Below are 20465 nucleotides of genomic sequence, written 5' to 3' on the forward strand. Positions count from 1 at the left end.
AAATGCACGTATGAGATATTAGGTGGAAAAAAAAAAAGGAAGCTCAAGGCAATAAGAAAATGGCCATATTTTTCTTTTTTTATTTAGGCATTCACTATTAAAAATTTGTTCTCCTCATTAATTTGGATTCGTGCTATTTCACAAACAAAATTAGAATAAGTATAGTATTAGCTAGTTTAGCTAAACTCAGTAATTTTTGTGCAATCATGTATATGTATTAAGAAATCTCCTAAATATATATAAGTATTAAATTTCAACGCCAATAATTCAAATGATCAGTGAGTTAAATAGCATCCTAAAATCGTAAAGTTTAAATCCTGAATTCGCCTTAACTTAGAAATTTCTTTTGCCGGCCAAGCTAGTTTTCAGTTTCGAGTCCTTGTCACATTTAGTAATGCATTTTGCTCATATGTCAAGTTCATGGCAATTATGACATTCAATTTTGAAGAATTAACCCAAACAGCCGCCCACCTAAGAATGTAAATGGGGCGGGGCGGGGCAGGGGCAGGGCAAGCTTTGACCCGCTAAAATTTTGACCTGTTCTGCCCTGCCCCGTTTAGCCTTTTGTCAAAATTTTACCCTGCCCTTCGCCCTATTAAGCCCTGCCTCGCCCCGTTTAGACTCATTTTTATTTTTTTCTCTTTATATTTTATTTTGTAGTATACTTTTAATTTCTTTTACCTTTTCAACTTTCTATTGAAACATTTAAAATTGACATGTCAATAAGAGTTGTTTATGCATATTGATTGAATGAAATATAATTTTTATCAATGTTATATAATTTAGCAAAGACCAAATTCCCCTTACACTGTGGTGTACATTGATAATTAAATGATTAATCAAAATGGCAGGTTAATGTTCTTATACAACTGTCAGCCAAGATAATCACCTAAAAGGAAATTATTCAGCTTCATCAACTATATCTTAATTATGGTTTACATTGATAATTAAATGATTAATCAATAATAATTTAACAACATTAATCACAATCATTAAAGAAACAATTTTTTTTAAAAGCAAAATCAAGCTATATAGAATCTGGTGATGTGTGCTCGTAGAAGAAACCTTTAGGGATGGTTTTCGAAGTCGGATTCAAAGCAAGAGCATAGCAAAAAGAATAAAAATACACGGTCATCTCTTTTTTATCCAACCCAAATATTAACCCAAATCTTGTTGGGTAGTTTGCAGTCGTACCCTATATTTGTGTCACCTTTTAACATATACTATATTTTTTAAAATTATTGATTTGGTAGCCAGTTGATAAAAAATCCGTAATAATATGACAATTACACCCCTGATAGTATTAGCATTAGCATGCTATTTTGGAGATGACCTCATTCGCTTTAACATACTGTAAAACAAGCCCTGATAAACGTAGCAGCATGCTAACGTTTGGAGATGACGTTGTTTTACAGTACCAGGGGTTATTCATTAGCATGCGAGATGGTGTAAAACTTCAACAAATTACAATAGCAGTTGAAGTTGTTTTACATTGAAGCTAAAACTTCATGCTAATGCATGCTGAAGTTATTTATCCTGCAGTCAACAGTTTTGTCATGAGTTTTATCCAAAACTTCAGTCTAAACATGCTGAAGTGTTGTCCTGCAGCCTACAATTTTGTCAATAGTCCTGAAGGGCAAAATCGTCTTTTTAAAATGCTTTTAACAAAAAAATGGATACAAATGCAAACGGAAAAACAAAACGGGTATAAGTTAAAAGGGGGCGACCAAATAGAGCGGCCCATGCAATTTTTACAATCTTGCTCTGCCCTGCCCCATTGAAATTTTTCAAAAATTAGATTTTGACGTGCCTCGCCCCATTTAAATGTCCCCCTGCCCTGCCCTGCCCCGCCCCAATTGTCATCCCTGCCCACCTAATCTCTTAAACTAAAAATAGTCGGCAGATGTATAATATATATATGTAATTCATGTTTAATAAATATACAACTATGTATAATATATGTATACCGGCTAGAAAATGTAAACAGTGAATCTAACCGGCTATTTGTATAATAATCCCTTTAATTTTCTCTACACTTGCTTGGGCTCTTACTAAGCCAGCCCAGCTCTTGGACGTCCAGTATGCTGGATCAGTTCCATTTTACCTCTTTTGTGATAATTGGTATCAATTCAATATAAAAGTGATGTTCTAGAAAATCTTTAATAATGTATATTTTACTGGTACATTTAATAATTTATAGTATAATTTTAGCTTAGATGTATCGATGCCCCTACTTAAGAGTAGTAATAGCATGGGCCAGCCACTTTTCAGTCATATAATTTCAAAATAGCCTTTCAAAATATTATGAAGTTTCAGATTTCACAGTTGAACCTCCATGACAATGTCATGAAATTTCAGTGTTATGGTGTTTCACCTGTAGAATTTAAACCTCCATAACAATACCTATTTTTTTTTTAGTTATAGGGGCTAAAAAGTGGCTATTTGTGAAGTGGTGAGTCCTCCCATGGCTTGGACCTGATTGAACCTCAGCATATTTGCACAAATAATCCTTTTTGAGGCTACTATTTAAATTCTACCTCGTAGTAGGTTGTGCTGGGTGAAATTCAAAACTAGTCATATTTATAATTGGTAATTGAAAATTAGCCACAGTTTCAAAAGTAACCGTAATTTAGTCATTTTTTCATGTAAAAATAAAATTTGAACAAAAACACCCTTAAAAATCTGGAAAAGTTCCAGTATAATATGTTGGAGTTCGAATTTTTTTTACATATGAGCTTCTAACATAATGTGCTGGAATTTCATAATGTGCTGGAGTTCCAACATAATATGTTGAAGGTTCATATGCAGGAGTTCCATAATCCAACATATTATGCTGTAACTTTCCAACCTCCACATTAAATAGTGGTTATTTTTCAATGAATTTGCAAACGCTGACTATTTTTCAATTACCACTTATCATACCGAAAACTGACTGTCCCATGCTATTTTGATGTTGTGCTGCCCACGTTACCCACCTAACTAAAAAGGGAAAGGAAAATTTTCAAAAACTTCAATCCAGATTTTAGTTTTAGTAACAAAACTGAGATAAAATGATAAAATGATCAAATATCTATAACATTCCAAAAAATCCTTTTTGTGTCATTAGTTATTCTATACTAAAATGTGTAGCACAAACCTAAAATTGTCTTTATACTACAGAACTGGTGGGGAACTATTTGCATCAAATCTCCCAGAATGAAATTACAATAAAGTATTTTACTCCAATAAAAAACGTTTTTTGTTTCCTTTAGTTGTTAATTTATTCTATTTTTTTTCCAACTGTTATTTATTCTATTTATTCAGAAGAAAATTAATCACATGATTCGCTTCGCATATAAGTTGGTATCATACTATCATTTATGAAAAAGGATCATTATATTACCTTCTTGAAAATTCAATAGGATAAGCTCGTTAACTTGAAAATACAGAAGTCAGTAAGGAAGAATATCAATAAACAATTAAGTCATCTCCCATTTGCCATGCATCAACAGTCAAAACGACAGATTGAGTGTGAGGCAACGACGACTTGTTACAATATAACATTATATTTTTAAAGGGTAATGTTCTTAATTACTTTGTGCCTTCCCATTAGCAGTTTACGTCTTCTGACGTTGTGTACATCCTAAGTTCTCATAGTATAATTTTATCGTCTAGCAATTTTACATGTTAATATTTTAAATACGTAGATTGAAATCTTCGGCTTAATTAACAATTTTATACTGCCTTTGGCTGGATCAGAAGCAATATGCTAGGCATTGAGTGACATGACTTTTGCCTTGGCCTAGCTAGGTGAGCCAATCAATTGATAAATGTTACAAATTACATTAAACCAATTCAACTTATATTAAACAGTTTTGATGTAAGAATATGTAAATACTAATAAACAATATATACTAGGTGTAAGCACCGGTACAGGTAAAAATTTGACACATAGACGTGCTTAGATTTTCAAAAATTTTCTTAGATTTTTTGCTCACTAATTAATAATCGGGCATTATCCTCGAGATGATCAATATACATATGCTCGGAGGTGAAGGACTTGCAAGTAATAAATGTTAATATCAATATAATGTAATGACTTGCTGAATTGCAAGGAAGTCATTGTCATTTTAAAATAAAATATCTAACTTTGGAGTGAGAAGTTGTAAGCTAGACAAATGTTTTTCTTTTAATGTACTAAACGAAACATCACAGCGTTTGTTTTGTTTTTAATTTGATATATAATAACTATAAAAGGAAGAAAGAAGAAAGGGAAAGGAAAAGAAAAAAGGTCCTGCCCCTAATGTAAAAGGTATAAGTAGTTTCTTTTGAAGACCTCTTTGCCAAAAGGGTTAATGTGGGGTGGAGGAGAAAATCCAAATGAAATCATTGGAAGCACCACTAGGCTAAGTTTTTTCTTTTTAATTAAAAAAAAAGACATGTTAAAGTTAAATCAGTCATTTATTACAGTTAAATTAGTCATTTAATTACATCGGAAATTCGGCATTAGAATGTGCTCCTACGTCAGCTATCATGCATGTTGTTCTATGCTTTATACGCCTCATCTATCCTACATACGTTCAAGCAATGCATTAGTGTCAAATTTTGTTAACTATAAAATACAGTAGTATTTTTCTTATCATATTATTTTCTTACCAGTCTAATTATAGCACCTAAAAATGAAATGGAGGAAATTAATATAAACTTGCCTTGGATCCTAAGAAAGGAGGAGATCCACCACCTATTCCTCTCTTTGAAGCTAATAGCAGCTGATTATTTCTCATTTAGGAGCAATAGGAGAATCAATTACAACTACTCGGAGAAGTGAGATCAATTGTTTGGCTAAAAGTGAACATAATAGGGTTGATGACGTGCTAGTAAAGGAAGGAGCAAAAATAATTTTTTTGGAAAGAACAACAATGTTGGTAGTAGTTTCTCCGTTGTTTGCAAATGAAGTTTTTTGGACAGACATTCTAGAAACTGTTTTTTCTAGAACTATTTTGGATTGTAATAGTGATAGTTTGGAACAATCTATGTCGCGAAATCAGTACCACTCCAACAATTCTAATTTTGCTAATTAATTATTAATATAATCAAATCACTTTCACCAAAAAAAAAATTGTTTGGCTAAAAGTGAAATTACCGAAGAATTATATTACCCGATATTATTCAAGGGATGAAAAAAGAGAGAAAAAGCATGATTCAAGAGTTTTATTCAGATAATGAACTCCACTTACCTATATATGTCACTGGTTTTATGTGAGTCACAAGTTAATGATTGCTAACACAGATTTAACAATTCTCATACTTTTTTGCAGGCAAATGAAATTAAGAAAGACGGGCAGAACAAAAAAAGGGACAAAATAATGATTCAACGTAGGTGTTGAGTTTGCTAATTAAAACTAATTAGTTTTGGTAATCATGCTATCTTTGACAGCTAAAGTGTATAAACATAATGAGCTTGTTCAATTAACTAAAAAATCTTGAGAGCCAAACTTGAGGTGGAAAAAAGAACAAAATTAAGGGAGAAAACAAGAAGATAATAATTAGAGGAATTCTGGATTGTTTGACCAAGTATCATAATCTGCCTTGTTTTGCTTATGTTGCTTGCTCTATAATGTCTGTGTTGCTCGCAAAAGTTAATATGCTAAACCAAAGAATTAAGGAAGCCGTGGCAATTGACTTATCGATGAAAAAAGGACAATTTACTTGTTCGCTGTTTAATGGTATCATTTAACTTTGTGTTAAAGGTTTCAAATCCAGTCAAAACTCTTCATTAAAGAATTTGACTTTTTTTTACGGGTATAAATAAATTTGAGATATACCTAAACCATTGTTTTAAACTAGAATGAAACTGGCGAAAGATCCTGATTTAACTAGTACGCAACATACACAAAGCAAATATTATTAGATTTGAACTTGTCATATACTTCAGAATTTGTTTCTTTCTTGTTTATATATCTTATCTTATGATGATATTTTTACTGTCAAAAACTTTCCCTAGGTTACCTTTGTAATGTTTCTTTCAGGCCTAATTAACCTACCCAAATTCTTCTGCAAATAAAGATAAGCGACTTTCTAAAAGAGTTTCGACTAACGTTGTGTTCTAATATACCACGGTAAGTTAGAAAAGTACACATGATTCATAACTTGAGATGTTTAAAAGTAGATAATGTATATTTTAGTTACTCTTCTTATAGGTGTGTGTCCAATTCTACAAGAAAACGGAAAACCAATATAGGATTAATAAATTCTTGACATAACAAAATGAAAAGTCAGTAGCATGTACGAAACAATTATTTGGCAGGAACATTGCATTTTGCTTTTCTTTTCTAAATTAAATGGTTCAAGACTTCAAGTTCTGATTAGCATGTGTCACTTTTTATTCAACACCATTGGTTATTGGTTAAAATAGGATAATATCTAACCTTTATTAACCTTTAAGTATTATTATAATATAGATAAGATATGATGGAATAACTTGTTCTAATTAATATCCAACTAATTAATCGTACTTCAAGTATATATACCCCAGCCAGTGGCGTATGCAAGATCTTTAATAAACGGTGTCAATCGACCAATTAATAAAATCACTAAATATAAGTTGTGTTATTTTCTATACGTATCCCTATTATTTTTATTTTTCTTTTAAATATTTAGTAAAAAGATTTGATTAAGCGGTGTTCCGTGACACCACATGATACAAATTGCATATGTCCTTGCCCCCGGCCATTTGGCATCAAGCGTGCATGTATAACAGAGAAAAAGAGAACTTAAGAAAATATATCAGAAAAATTAAACAATGGAGATGACTCTTTAGAAATTCTTAGGAGCACAGGAATTGTAATAAAAAGGAGAGAGAAAATCTAATGGAGAATAAACTTTCAAAACAGAACCCTAGGAATTTTGGTTGACATAAATGCTTTCTGAAAATTTCATTTTCCTTGATTAAAAAAAGAATATTAAGGTTTTGTTGCCTTAATCATGAAAGTGTTTACTTAAATATTATGCCAATACGATAAAATTAATGCCATTTTTTCTACAAGTATCTAATTTTGCTACATATGCGCTTCTTCAGCATTCTCCTATTAATGAAAGTTACTTAACATTTAAATAAACACATCATTTATCCAAAAATAGGTTTTTTCCAAGTAAATCAATTTTTTATGACAACATTTTATACCATACCAAGATCTGCTTAAATCCTTTAATATAAAACGTAACGTGGCAATGATAAGCAGAACTAAGACGAAACAGAAAATCCATACTTCGGGAAAATATTACTCCATCGGAAAGAAAAATTGTCTAAATAAAAATGTACATTTAAAAAATAGATTTATATTCAATGCTTTAATTTAAAACGAAAAATAAATGGAATTTTTTTAAATATATTTGGTTAGAACAAAAACATTTTTCAAGGTGAAGTCGTGTTTTAGCTTTTGACTATCAGAAAAAGTTTTCAACAAAAAAAAGTTTCTTCAAAATAGAGTTATAATTGCAGTCTATTTCCATGACGATGAGAGCGAAAAGTTTGAAATATATTTGAAGTTTCTTCCATCACTTATAGATCGTAAACATTTCCCTTTTGGTACACTAATTCATACTCCAAATTATTTGCTCTAACTAATATTAGGCATTATGAGAAATCTTTAAATCACTAAAAAATTTCATCAAATTTTCAATATACATGTGCTGACATTTGTATCATTTCATATTAAACATTCTTCAAAAAATAATATTTTGGACCTCTCCAATTAAATACCAAAATATAATTTTCGAAAAACGGATAAAATTTTGACTTGAAGAGGACACGTCAGAAATGGGAGGAGACGATAAGATAGGCGGAAACACATGAACAAACGTGTAGGATGGGCCCTACCTCAACACTTTTTCTCAACGTAACCAATCCCCAAATAAAGATGCCAATGTTTTGGGACCCACCAAACAGAAATAGTGTACGCAGTTTATACATAAGAAACAAAAAATTAATACTCCTAATTAATTCTAATCATAGAAACAGAAAAACCGAATATACTTTACTCTAAGCTGCAAATATCCCTTTCTGATTAATAACTTCCCCATATTATAGTATAGAAATTCCTTAAGCATAGTAATATTCCACATCATTAATTCTTTCCCACATTTTCCTAACCATTCATGTCCTTTCCAAAATTCATTTCTAAGTTGAACTCTTCTTCTTATTCTTATCTCAGCAATCTTTGATCATTTGGGAAAGAAAAAAAAATGGATCTTTTTCAAAAATTCTTTGTGACTGCTATGGCAGCTCTTGTATTTTCTTGCATAATTGTGAAATTTATTTCAATTGCAGTGTCAAATGATGAAAAGGTAGATAAAGAGAAAACTGTTGTGGAGGAAGCCAAGATTACAAAAGGGGCTGTTGTTAAGAGTAGAAAAAGCAAGAAAAGAGTCAAATTTGTTGAAAAAGAAGTTGTTAAAAATGTTGATTATATTGAATTAATGCCATGTAAAGTTGGAGGAGTAGTTGATCAGTCTGAAAATGGTGGAGAAAAGAAAGTAGATTCAGAGGAAGTGTTTGTTGAGGAAAAAAATGAGGATATTTTTAAAAAAGGTGATGAATTTAAGGGAGAAAAAGTTCCTGAAAATGTTGGAGTGATTGAAAATGAGAAGAGAGATAAGGTGGTGTTAGATGAGGATAGTGATGATGATTGGGAAGGAATTGAGAGAAGTGAATTGGAGGAGGAATTTGTTAAAGCTGTAAACTTTGTGGATAGGGGAAAAGGGAAGGAGAATTTAGGGAGTGAATTGATGATGCAATTGTATGGACTCCAGAAAATTGCAATGGAAGGGCCTTGTTATGAGCCTCAACCAATGGCATTGAAAGTCTATGCTCGCGCCAAATGGTATTGACCTTTTACTCTGATAAATATGAGCTTTAGCAAATTGTTTGAACTCTAGTTCAATTGCATAAGTTTTTCAATTGTTTGTTGATTTGCTTGAATGAAAAAAGTAAAATTTGTGAAGCAAGTGCTTGCATTGGTCGAGTGAGGTTTCGACTTTAGAAATCCTTGGATGAATAGAACCTTTTATAGGAGAGAAAAGAGCAATTATATATTACCAAAGGACTGCTGCTAAAAATGGGGATGATAAATCATCATCTCACATATAGTCCTATAGACATTGAGTCTAATCAATCACAATTCGATTCCTTCAACCTATTACCTAGTGTAGTTTTTCCCTTGCATAGTAGCATTTTTTTTAATGAATCTCTTGTGTCCGGGTTACCAAAAGATAGTTTGACTAAAAACTAGTAGATTTGTATAGCCTGAATTTCATAGTGAAAATTAGAGGAACGAGGCAGGAAACTGAGGATGATAAGTAACACGGTTATATCATAAGAAAATTGTGTTAGAATAAGATGGCTAGAGTAAATAGAATAAGAAGTAAAGGACAGACCTTCAAACTACTTTCAGGGTGTAGTTTGATTGCTAGTTATACAACAGGAATGAAAGCTGCTATCTGTAAGTGATGGAGGACAATAATTCCATTGTGCAAGGAATGCGTGGCAAAGAATGGGAAGCATGAATCCGGAGGTGGCTATGGAGCAGTATATTGAGCTTTTGTCAGACCATGTTCCCGGATGGACGCATCAAAATAAGGTTGTAAATGTTTCCTTAAAGTTCTTTCTTTTGGATAGATTACTCATAGATTTTCATGAAATATTGCTGGAAGAGTGAAATGTTCACTCCTAATTGTCTACCGTGCAGGAGGCTAGTGAAGTAGGGTCTTTGGAAACTAAAATGTCAGGAGATCCAGATTCCATTCCAGATTCTTTTAATGATATACGCAAAGATGAAAGGTAGTTCTAACTCCTTTTTCCTCATTATGTCCTCCGAAATTCTCAAAAGTTCATTTTGTTTCCATCTACCCTTGATTACTTCTCTCACTAGCTTTTGCATGTATCTACAGGACACAGGAAATGAAGCATGCTGCAGAGGGAGTTGATTTTGCTGGAGGTGGAAAGGTGATTGATATTCTTTCATAAATCATCTTAATTCTGTAGTGCTGCTGATTTTTAAAGTGAATTTTCTGCTGAAGTTTTTTAGCTCAGTATGTTCCATGCTGTTAAAACTTGGCCCTCAAACCTGCTGTAGATAGAATATTTTAAGCTTCAAAACTAGTGACAAAATTAAATTTCACATGGGACCTTTTATTGTTATTCTCTTGTTGCATGAAAAGTTTATTTCACATGACTGAACTTTTCTTGGATAATTGCAAGTTCAACTATCCAAATGTTCACTTCTATGATAAGTACAGACTGATCCGTGTGAGAGAAATATTTGCTGTTGTTAAATGCCAGATTCTATGAGATATCTTATCCTTTAAAACAATTTTATTCAGTTAAAAGTTAAATTGCCTTGTTAGACATTGTTTCTTATTTGTTCTTGTTTCTTCAAATGTCTAGCAGACATTCAATTTTCAGTCTTCACTCCGACATCCTTTCAGGAGAATCCTAGTCCAACTTTCTTGAGATTTGTCCTTTTGTTTTTGAGGAACTTTTATCAGGCATACTTGTTTTACCGTTTGGGGCTTTAATTGCATCTCAAGGAATATCAAAATTACATCAGTGTAGTTGGCTTTTCGGAACAATATGCCTGATCTCATAAGCCACTCCGTGTACAGTAGAAACTGGTGCTACATTTTATGATCTCTGGTTCCTCTCCTTGAGTAGTTATTTACACTTGACTGCTTTCCATCTTCAACTATGGCCTGATATGTGAAGCTTGTTGGAATATATGACAGTTCAAAAGAGTTGCTTCATTTTTCATTTTCCAATTTACATTCAGGCCTGGTAAGTGGAGTTGTTTGAAAATTAAATAACTTAACAAATTGGCTCCTTTTCATCTATAATGGCTTCATTTGTTAATTCTTGATAAATATACGAACTAATGATGTAAACTATCAACAAATCCATCCATTTGTATCTGTTGAATTGCTGATAAGCGAATAATACGAGCACCTGAGAGAAAACATAAGATCCTATTTTTGCTTCTATATCTTTTGGTTGGCTGAGGAAGGAGGATACAGTGTCTAATCTCAATATCTCCTTCGTTGGCTTTCTGGAATAATTCTTCTTTGGCTTTCATCTTTTATACCATTTCTTTTTTCAAATTTTGGATTTTCATAGTTTCCATCAAAATCAGTCTGTAAAGGAAAAGTGGTACTAGATTTTAGGAAAAAAGGAAGAAGAGAGAAAGACCAGAATCTAGAAAACCAATTTACTATCCACCATGATTCGAAAGATAAGTTCATTAGAAAACTAAGTAGGTCTAAAGGATGAGAACAAAATTTCTGTCCAGCAAAATTCAGTTCCCTCTAAAACAGACATAAAGTCTGTTTGGCCAAGCTTCTCAAGAGGCCAAAAGCACTTTTTTCCCCTAAGTTGAGGTGTTTGGTCAAGCTTTTTTTGGGGGAAAAAAAGTATTTTTGGGAAGAAGCAGAAGCAGAAAAGTAGCTTCTTCCCAAAAGCAGAAGCAAAAGCAATTTTGAATTTTCTTCTTACCAAGAATACCCTTAACATAATATAGTATATATCAAAATAACCGTTAAACCTAATACTTAGGATCTTAATGTATAAATATTTCTTATTATTTTTAGGATAGCTTTCTAATATATAGTGACTTTTGGGGGTGAATGCTTTTATATTTGTTGAATGATATATATATTATATTTAACTTATATTAAAAGAATTAAGTATTTTTATATTTTATTTTCATATTTTACTTAAATAAAATGAAAAGATTTAATTATTGCCTGTAATAACAAATTTTTGAGATTATTTATTTACTTATAATATTAACTATTAAGTAAATCTATTCATGTCCTTATTCGTAATTTGATACTTAAAAGCACTTTCTGAAAAGTTTGGCCTTACACAAATTATTGCTCAAAAGTACTTTTCAGAGTGATTAGCCAAACACAAACTGATTATTTCCAAAAGTACTTTTTTCAAAAGCACTTGTCAAAATAAGCTGATTTCTCCAGCTTGATAACATGCTTTGCAAGATAATGTCCATGCAAAGGGTAGGGATAGAACTTTGAGCCAAACTGGTGTATATAGGACTTCCCCCGAATGCTTGAGTGAAATCTTAAACGTGAAGCTGATGAACAAGAGAATGTGGTTAATACTTAACACAACTGATAGCTGCAATGGCTAGTGATAGGACAAAGGTTAAGATGCTAATGTTCTCAAAGTTTTAAAGGTGGCTTCAATATCTGATCAAGGAAGTCTCGGGAGTGTAAACGTCGTGGGGACTATGATGCATGCAGACTTTATCAAAAGAATTAAAAGCTTTGTTTCGTGCAGAAGATATATATCGATCTGCTCTTTCTCTAAGATTGGACATCAGTTCTTTTTACAACTTTAAAGTGAATGTTACTTATATGTGAGCTACTGTTATTTAGAAATGCTTTTAGAATTTTTTTTAGAGGTCAGATATGGAATAGGTTTATAGTTCTTTAGTAACTCATATGTCGTCTTTCAACATTATTAGTAAGGTAGAATATGGAATTGGTAGCTCGTTGCAGCAGATAAAACTTGCTTTATAGCTATTGTCATATGTTCCTTTCAGGATAAAGAATGAGAAGAAATCAACAGCAGGTGTACTGCAATTACTGCTTCAAGATTTTGAGGTCTCTGCAGTTCGTAACACAACTTGGTTCACTCCCTAATGTTTCCTTATTGGATTATGCATCTACATTGCATATGTAAATAGCTATTTCCACTGAATAAAAATGACCCTCTATTTAGATAAACAATGATCTCTTTGTTTCAGTGGCTTTTTATTATATGAAGTAAATAAAAATCTCTTTGGTTTTTATTGTACCCTTTTTGATTCTGGACCTGCTTTGCTGCTTACATAGTTTAAAAGGTAAACTAGTAGTAGTAGAAGTAAACATTGTCCTTATTTTACTTAAGAAATCTCTAATATAATTAACACTAGCATTATACTACATTAGTTCCTACCTGCAGCCACTACTGGAAACTTAGACTGCCCAATGCCACCACCATAACCTGGATATCCGCCACCATTTCCTCCACCAAAACCACCGCCATTACCATTTCCTCCACCAAAACCACCGCCATTACCATTTCTGCCACCAAAACCACCACCAAATCCACCGCCATTACCACTACCTCCACCATAAGGACTACCTTGGCCATTGCCTGATCCTCCACCCATCCCACAGTTACCATTTCCACCACCAGCGCCACCACCAGCGCCATAGCCTAAACCGCCACCTCCTCCTATCCCTCCACCAACACCTCCACATCCGCCTCCATTATTGCCTCCAAAACCATATCCTAACCCTCCCCCACCACCTCCGCCTCCACCAATGCCACCTCCAATACCTTTCCCATAACCACCTGTTGTAAGTACTACATTGGCAGCCTTATCCATTCTATTAGCCTGAGAAGTTAAAAACTTCCCTTCTTGGATTGCGTCAACAGGTACACATCCATAAAGCCCAAAACACAGCAAACTCAAGAAACTGAGACTCCAGACAAACACTATGCGCTCTCCCATATCGCTTCTCTTATATTTTTGCACAATAATTTTGATTGTGAATAAGATCACTTGACAAGAAAATTTTAATGTATGAAAAAGCTATATCAAAAAGCCTTTTGGGAATATAGTGCAATTGAACTATGCAGAGAACTCAGGGTTGGGATAAGAAAGAAAGTATAGATACTTTTGGCTTTTCTTGGTGGCTGCTCTCTTCACTAAGATATAAATATGCAGATAAGTATGAGAAATCTGTGCAAGCAGTTAAGTATGATGGAGATTATAGGTAGTCAAGCCAATTTGCATGATTTATGATCATTGATAATTACATGATGCAGTTCAAGACTGCAAATTTTACGTGGAAGAAAGTGGGGGAAACATAAATCTCTATCTGCTCCTTCCCCTGTATACAAGTTAAAAATCTTTCAAAAAGTAAATACTTATATTAACATCATATCAAATATTGCAAAGGAGCGGTGGCCGGTGAGTACAATAGCATTTCGAACTGATCGACTAAAAATTTTGGATCTGCCTCTGATGATCGAAGCTAGGCTTCAAACAAGTTGGCTATTACATCACCATTCGTATGAAAATGGCACGGCATCATCTTTCGTACTTTTACTCTCATACTTATCATGGAATGATGTCATAAGAGAAATTTAATGGCACAATATCACCATTCGTGCTTTCACTCTCGTTCTCACCATGTAATAGTGAATAACTGATATAGATTGGCAGGACATCACCATTCGTGCTTTAATTCTCTTCCTCACCATGTTTTAAATCAGTAAATGAAGTAATAAAATGGCACGACATCATGCTTCGTGCTTTAACACTCTCCCTTACCATGTCGTAATAACTATACAATTTTGGGAGATAAATAATGCAAGGGATGTACTTTATGTCAATTATGATTCCATAATACCAAACCTCAACTTCCAAAATACTCAACCATTACAAATTAATCCATAAATACGGAAGGAACAATCAAATAATAATAATAATATAATCTAAGCATGGATGCCATAACTAAAGAGGCAATAAATCACAAGGAAACAAGTTCTACCCGCATGCTTTAACCCAACAACAATGTATAAGTAATCGTCACCTCACATATATGTTGTACCCACACATTAAACACGTAGCAAATAGGCAAACAAGTTCAAATCCCTCAAGTCAAGATTAACCACGACACTTACCTCACTCCGCAACCAATTCAAAGTTCAACTACGGCCTTGCCTTTCGAACAAGCCTCCGAGCCAACCAAATCTAGCAAATTATCAACCAAAAGATTCAAAATAAGCCTTAGAAACTACCCACGAATGAAAGAGGTTCAATTTAGATCATTATTGAAAAAGCCAACAAAAGTCAACCCCCATGCCCACTTGGTCAAAACCCAATGTTCGGACCAAAATCCGATCACTAATTTACCCCCGAACCCGGTTATGTAATTCAATTCAAAATCCGACCTCAATTTGAGGTCTAAATTCCAATTTAACAAAAACCCCTAATTCTACCCAAATCCCTATTTTTTCCCATGAAAATCCTAGATTTAAGGTTGAATTCTCATGGAATATAATTGGTAATTGAAAGAATGTAGATTAGAGTCACTTACCAATGAGATAAGGAAGAAAAGCTCTTGGAAAAATCGCCTCTAGGGTGTTTAGGGTTGAGAATTTGAGAGAATGAGCTAAAATCCTGTTTTTCTCAGCTTTTGTCCATGCGTAGATGTCGCAATTGCGACCTGGGGTTCGCAATTGCGAACCCCGCAAATGCGAGAATAGCTTCGCAAACGCGAAGAAACCCACATCTCTGCTATCATCGCATTTGCGAACATCGCAAATGCGAACTCTGGGACTCCGCAAATGTGACATTTTGATCGCAAATGCGATCTATTGCTGACCCAGCCCCTCTTCGCAAATGTGAAGGAATGGTTCGCAAATGCTAACAGGAAATTGAATGTTCGCAAATGCGAACACTAACCTCGCAATTGCGAGATCAGAGACTTGCACCAGAACTAGATGCACCAGCTATTTTCCCAAGTCCAAAAACACTCTAAAGCTTATCTAAAACGCACCCGAGCCCTCGGGTCTCCAAACCAAACATGCAAAAAGTCCAAAAACATCATACGAACTTGCTCGTATGATCAAAATACAAAAATAATACCTAGAACTACGAATCAGACACCAAACGAATGAAATTTTCAATGAAACTTAAGAACTTTTAATATTTCAATCGGACGTCCGAATTACGTCAAGTCAACTCCATTTTGCACCAAATTTTGCAGACAAGTCATAAATGCATTAATGAACCTATACCAAGTTTTGGAATCAAATTCTGGACCTGGTAGAAATAAAGTCAAACTTTGGTCAAACATATTAATTCTTTAAACCTTTAAGCTTCTAGTTTTCAATAAATTGCGATAATTCGAGCTAGGAATTTTCGAATTCGATTTCGGGCATACGTTTAAATCCTGAATCACGATATGGATCTACCGGGACCGTCAAAATATTAATCTGGGTCCGTTTGCTCAAAACGTTGACCAAAGTCAACTCAAATGAGTTTTAAGGCACGATTTCACATTATTGGGTTAGGGATAATCAGGCTCGAACTGATGACTTCCACCACGTCAAAGTGACACTCTACCATTGAGTTATATCCCTTCCCCGCCCCATCGAGAAATAGAACTGACTAATCCTAAGTCAAAGGGTCGAGAAACTCAACGCCACTCACCGGTACTACCAAAAAGTCTCATGATTACGTTATTGTTATTGATGGTTTGATTATCTTGGACCACGAGGACCCCAGTCGTGCTTCTGGTTTCCATTCCAATCATCATATTGATGATAAATGTCCTCGTGCTCTGCCATAAGAACTTAGAGTCTGTATCTTGGTGAAAATAAGGTAAGGCTGTGATTCTTGCTCAAAATACAGAGCGAACACCTCAAATTTTCACACAAAAACCTTCCGAAAAAGACACGGACTGTGCACACAAATCGAGGAAGGCTAAACAGAGCTATTCAGGGTTTCAAAACACAGAATTGAAGGTTAAAACTACAAATGACCTATTGGGTCATCACCTTCTCCACCTCTAAAATAAATGTTTGTCCTCGAACGGGCATAGAAAAGTACCTGGACTGATGAAAAGGTATGGATATCTACTCTGTATGTACGACTCGGACCCCCAAGTGGTTGCCTCGATCGGCTGACCTCTCCACTGTACTCGAACTGAAGGATAACTCTTAGACCTCAACTGCCGTACCTGCGAGGCTAGAATAGTCACCGACTCCTCCTCATAAGTCAAATCCTTGTCCAATTGGATTGAGCTGAAATCTAACACATGGGACGGATCACCGTGATACTTCTGGAGCATGGACACATGGAACACCAGATGGACTGCTGATAAAATGGGTGGCAATGCGAGCTTGTAGGCCACCTCACCCACTCTCTGAAGAATCTCAAAGGGTCCGATATACCTAGGGCTCTACTTGCCCCTCTTTTCGAACCTCATCCCACCCTTCATGAGTGAAATCCATAGCAACAACCTCTCTCCGACCATGAATGCAGCATCACGAACTCTACGGTCGGCATAACTCTTCTGCCTAGACTGAGCGGTGCGAAATCGATCATGAATAATCTTGACCTTATCCAAGGCATACTGTACCAAATATGTACCCAACAACCAGTCTCCCCCAGCTCGAACTATCCAACCAGCGAACGACACCACCTCCCGCATAATGCCTCATAAGGAGCCATCTGAATGCTCGACTTGTAGTTGTTGTTGTAGGAAAACTCCGCAAGTGACAAGAATTGATCCCAAGAACCCCCGAAGTCCATAACACAAGCGCGAAGCATATCCTCCAATATCTAAATAGTACGCTCGGATTGTCCATCCGTCTGCGGATGAAATGTTGTGCTCAACTCAACCTACATGCGCAACTCACGCTGTACGACCCTCCAGAAGTACGAGGTGAAGTGCGTACCTCGATCAGAAATGATAGACACTGGCATATCCTGAAGACGGGCAATCTCGCGGATGTAGATCTTAGCTAACCGCTCTGAAGAATAGGTAACTGCCACATGAATGAAATGTGCCGACTTGGTCAACCTGTCCACAATGACCCATACAACGTCGAACTTATTTTGAGTCCGTGGGAGTCCAACAACAAAATCCATAGTGATATGCTCCCACTTCTACTCAGGAATCTCTAACTTCTAAAGCAAACCACCAGGTCTCTGATGCTCGTACTTTACGTGCTGACAATTCGGACACCGAGCTACATGTGCAACTATATCCTTCTTCATCCTCTTCCACCAATAATGTTGCCGCAAGTCCTGATACATCTTGGAGGCACCCGGATGAATAGAATACCAGGAACTATAGGCCTCCTCAAGTATCAACTTACGAAGCCCATCCATATTAGGCGCACAAATATGGCCCTGCATCCTCAAAACTCCATCATCTCCAACTGTAACCTGTTTGGCATCACCGTGTCGCACCGTATCCTTAAGGACAAGCAAATGTGGATCTTCATACTGACGCTATCTGATGCATTCATACAAGGAACATCGCACGACTGTGAAAGCTAAAACACGACTGGGCTCTGAAACATCTAACCTCACAAGCTGATTGGCCAAAGCCTGAACATCTGTAGCAAGCGGCCTCTCACCAACTGGAATGTATGCGAGGCTGCCTATACTCACAGCGTTTCTATTCAAGGCGTCGGCCACCACATTGGCCTTTGTAGGATGATACAAAATAGTGATATCATAGTCTTTCAACAGCTCCAACCATCTCCTCTACCTCAAGTTGAGATCCTTTTGTTTGAACAAATATTGTAGACTCCAATGATCCGTGAATACTTCACATGACATGCCGTAAAGATAGTGCCTCCAAATCTTCAGCGCATGAACAATGGCTGCCAACTCTAAGTCATGAACATGATAATTCTTCTCATGAACCTTCAACTGTCGTGACGCGTATGTAAGATCTTCAACACCAGTACTTGCCATCCTGCATCAATACTGCACCGAGACTAAAACGAGATGCATCACAATACACCATGTAAGATCTTGAACCGCTAGGCAACACTAACACTAGCATCGTAGTCAAAACAGTCTTGAGCTTATGAAAGCTCAACTCACACTCGCCCGACCATCTGAACGGGGCACCCTTCTGGGTCAATCTGGTCAACGGGGTTGCTATATTTGAAAGCCCCTCCACGAACCGGCGATAATAACCCGCCAAACCTAGGAAACTCCGGATCTCTATAGCTGAAGTAGGTCTAGGCCAGTTCTGAACTGCCTCAATCATCTTGGGATCTATCTTTATGCCCTTTTCCGATACAACATGTCCCAAAAAGGCGACTAAGTCTAACCAGAACTCACACTTTGAAAACTTGGCATATAACTGGCTATCTCTCAGAGTCTGAAGTACAATCCGAAGATGCTGCTCATGCTCCTCTCAACTGCGGGAGTAGATCAAGATTTCATCAATGAATACAATCACAAAAGAATCCAAGTAGGGCTTGAACACCCGATTCATCAAATCCATGAATGATGTTGGGGAATTTGTCAATCCAAATAACATCACTAGGAACTCATAATGCCTATACTGAGTCTGAAAAGTCATCTTAGGGACATCGGATGCCCTAATCCTCAACTAATGGAAGCCATACCTCAAATCAATCTTCAAAAACACTTTGGCACCCTGAAGCGGATCAAATAAGTCATCAATCCTCGACAACGGATACTTGTTCTTGATAGTGACTTTGCTCAACTGCCGATAGCCTATACACATCCTCATCGACCCATCGTTCTTCTTCACAAACAACATGGGCGCTCCCCAGGGCGAGACACTAGGTCTAATGAATCCCTTATCAAGTAAGTCTTGCAACTGCTCCTTCAACTCAGGTGGCGCCATACGGTATGGTGGAATATAAATGGTCTGAGTACCCGGAGCTAAATCAATACAGAAGTCAATATCTCTGTCGGGTGGCATCCCTAGCAGATCTGCAGGAAATACCTCTGGAAACTCACAAACAACCGGCACTGAATCCATGAAAGGAACCTATGCACTAGAATCACGTACATAGGCCAAATAAGCTAGAAACCCCTTCTCGACCATACATTGAGCCATCACGTAGGAAATAACCCTGCTAGTAGAGTGACCATGAGTCTCTCTCCACTCTAGTCAAGGCAACCCCGGTATAGCTAAGGTCACCGTCTTGGCGTGACAGTCCAATATAGCGTGATAAAGTGACAACCAATCCATACCAAAGATGATATTAAAATCTATCATATCGAGGAATAAAAGATCTACACTAGTCTCAAGACTCCCAATGGTAACCACACACGAGCGATAGACACGATCTACAATAATAGAATCTCCCACATGCGTGGACACATACACAGGAGCACTCAAAGAATCACGAAACACAACCAAATATGAGGCAAAATAGGATGACACGTAGGAATAAGTAGATCTTGGATCAAACAGAACTGAGACATCTCTATGGAAAATGGGAACAATACCTGTGATAACGGCGTCAGTTGGGAAAGCATAACATCGGGGCTAGGCCCCCACACTCTGAACTGTGTCGCTGGGACGGCCTCTAGTTGGCTGGCCTCTACCTCTAATGGCCTGACCTCCACCTCTAATGGTTGACCTCTATCTCTGGCTGCCTGACCCCTGCCTCTAGTTGGATGAGTGGGCAGTTGAGCAACCGGTGCCGGAATTATGGCACGAGAGCCCTGCCGCACGCTGCCTTATGACATTGGGCAAAATCTAGCAATGTGCTTCGAATAACCACAAGTATAACAAGCCCTCAGTTGCTGTGACTGCTGACCCTGGAACTGGCCCTGAGGACTTGAATGTAACACCCCAAGAAATTTTGAAGTGCTTAAAGGTTATTAAGGATTTTAACGTATATTAACAAC

The 20465-nt window shown here is 36.1% G+C and overlaps 2 protein-coding genes across 2 annotated transcripts; one reads left to right on the forward strand and one right to left on the reverse strand.

Annotated features, from left to right (window-relative positions):
* The first annotated feature begins 7979 nt into the window (after positions 1–7979).
* On the forward strand, positions 7980–12844 carry LOC104107917 (acyl-CoA-binding domain-containing protein 3-like). Its single transcript, XM_009616849.4, has 5 exons — positions 7980–8861; positions 9515–9617; positions 9726–9817; positions 9928–9982; positions 12591–12844. Exons 1-5 carry the CDS (start codon positions 8224–8226, stop codon positions 12600–12602), a joined length of 900 nt encoding a protein of 299 aa, XP_009615144.1. The 5' UTR covers positions 7980–8223; the 3' UTR covers positions 12603–12844.
* A 130-nt stretch (positions 12845–12974) lies between these two features.
* On the reverse strand, positions 12975–13547 carry LOC104107918 (putative glycine-rich cell wall structural protein 1). The gene has a single exon (XM_009616850.1). It carries the CDS (start codon positions 13545–13547, stop codon positions 12975–12977), a length of 573 nt encoding a protein of 190 aa, XP_009615145.1.
* Between the last annotated feature and the right edge of the window lie 6918 nt (positions 13548–20465).

Source organism: Nicotiana tomentosiformis, chromosome 4 (assembly GCF_000390325.3).
Source record: "Nicotiana tomentosiformis chromosome 4, ASM39032v3, whole genome shotgun sequence".
NCBI lineage: Eukaryota > Viridiplantae > Streptophyta > Magnoliopsida > Solanales > Solanaceae > Nicotiana > Nicotiana tomentosiformis.

What these genes read in the sequence shown, in the direction of transcription:
- LOC104107917 (XM_009616849.4), top strand. Translation starts at nt 8,224, where the DNA reads ATGGATCTTTTTCAAAAATTCTTTGTGACTGCTATGGCAGCTCTTGTA. An exon ending in GATGGACGCATCAAAATAAG is followed by an intron (nt 9,618 to 9,725) that starts GTTGTAAATGTT and finishes TCTACCGTGCAG; the next exon opens with GAGGCTAGTGAAGTAGGGTC. An exon ending in GATATACGCAAAGATGAAAG is followed by an intron (nt 9,818 to 9,927) that starts GTAGTTCTAACT and finishes ATGTATCTACAG; the next exon opens with GACACAGGAAATGAAGCATG.
- LOC104107918 (XM_009616850.1), bottom strand. Translation starts at nt 13,547, where the DNA reads ATGGGAGAGCGCATAGTGTTTGTCTGGAGTCTCAGTTTCTTGAGTTTG.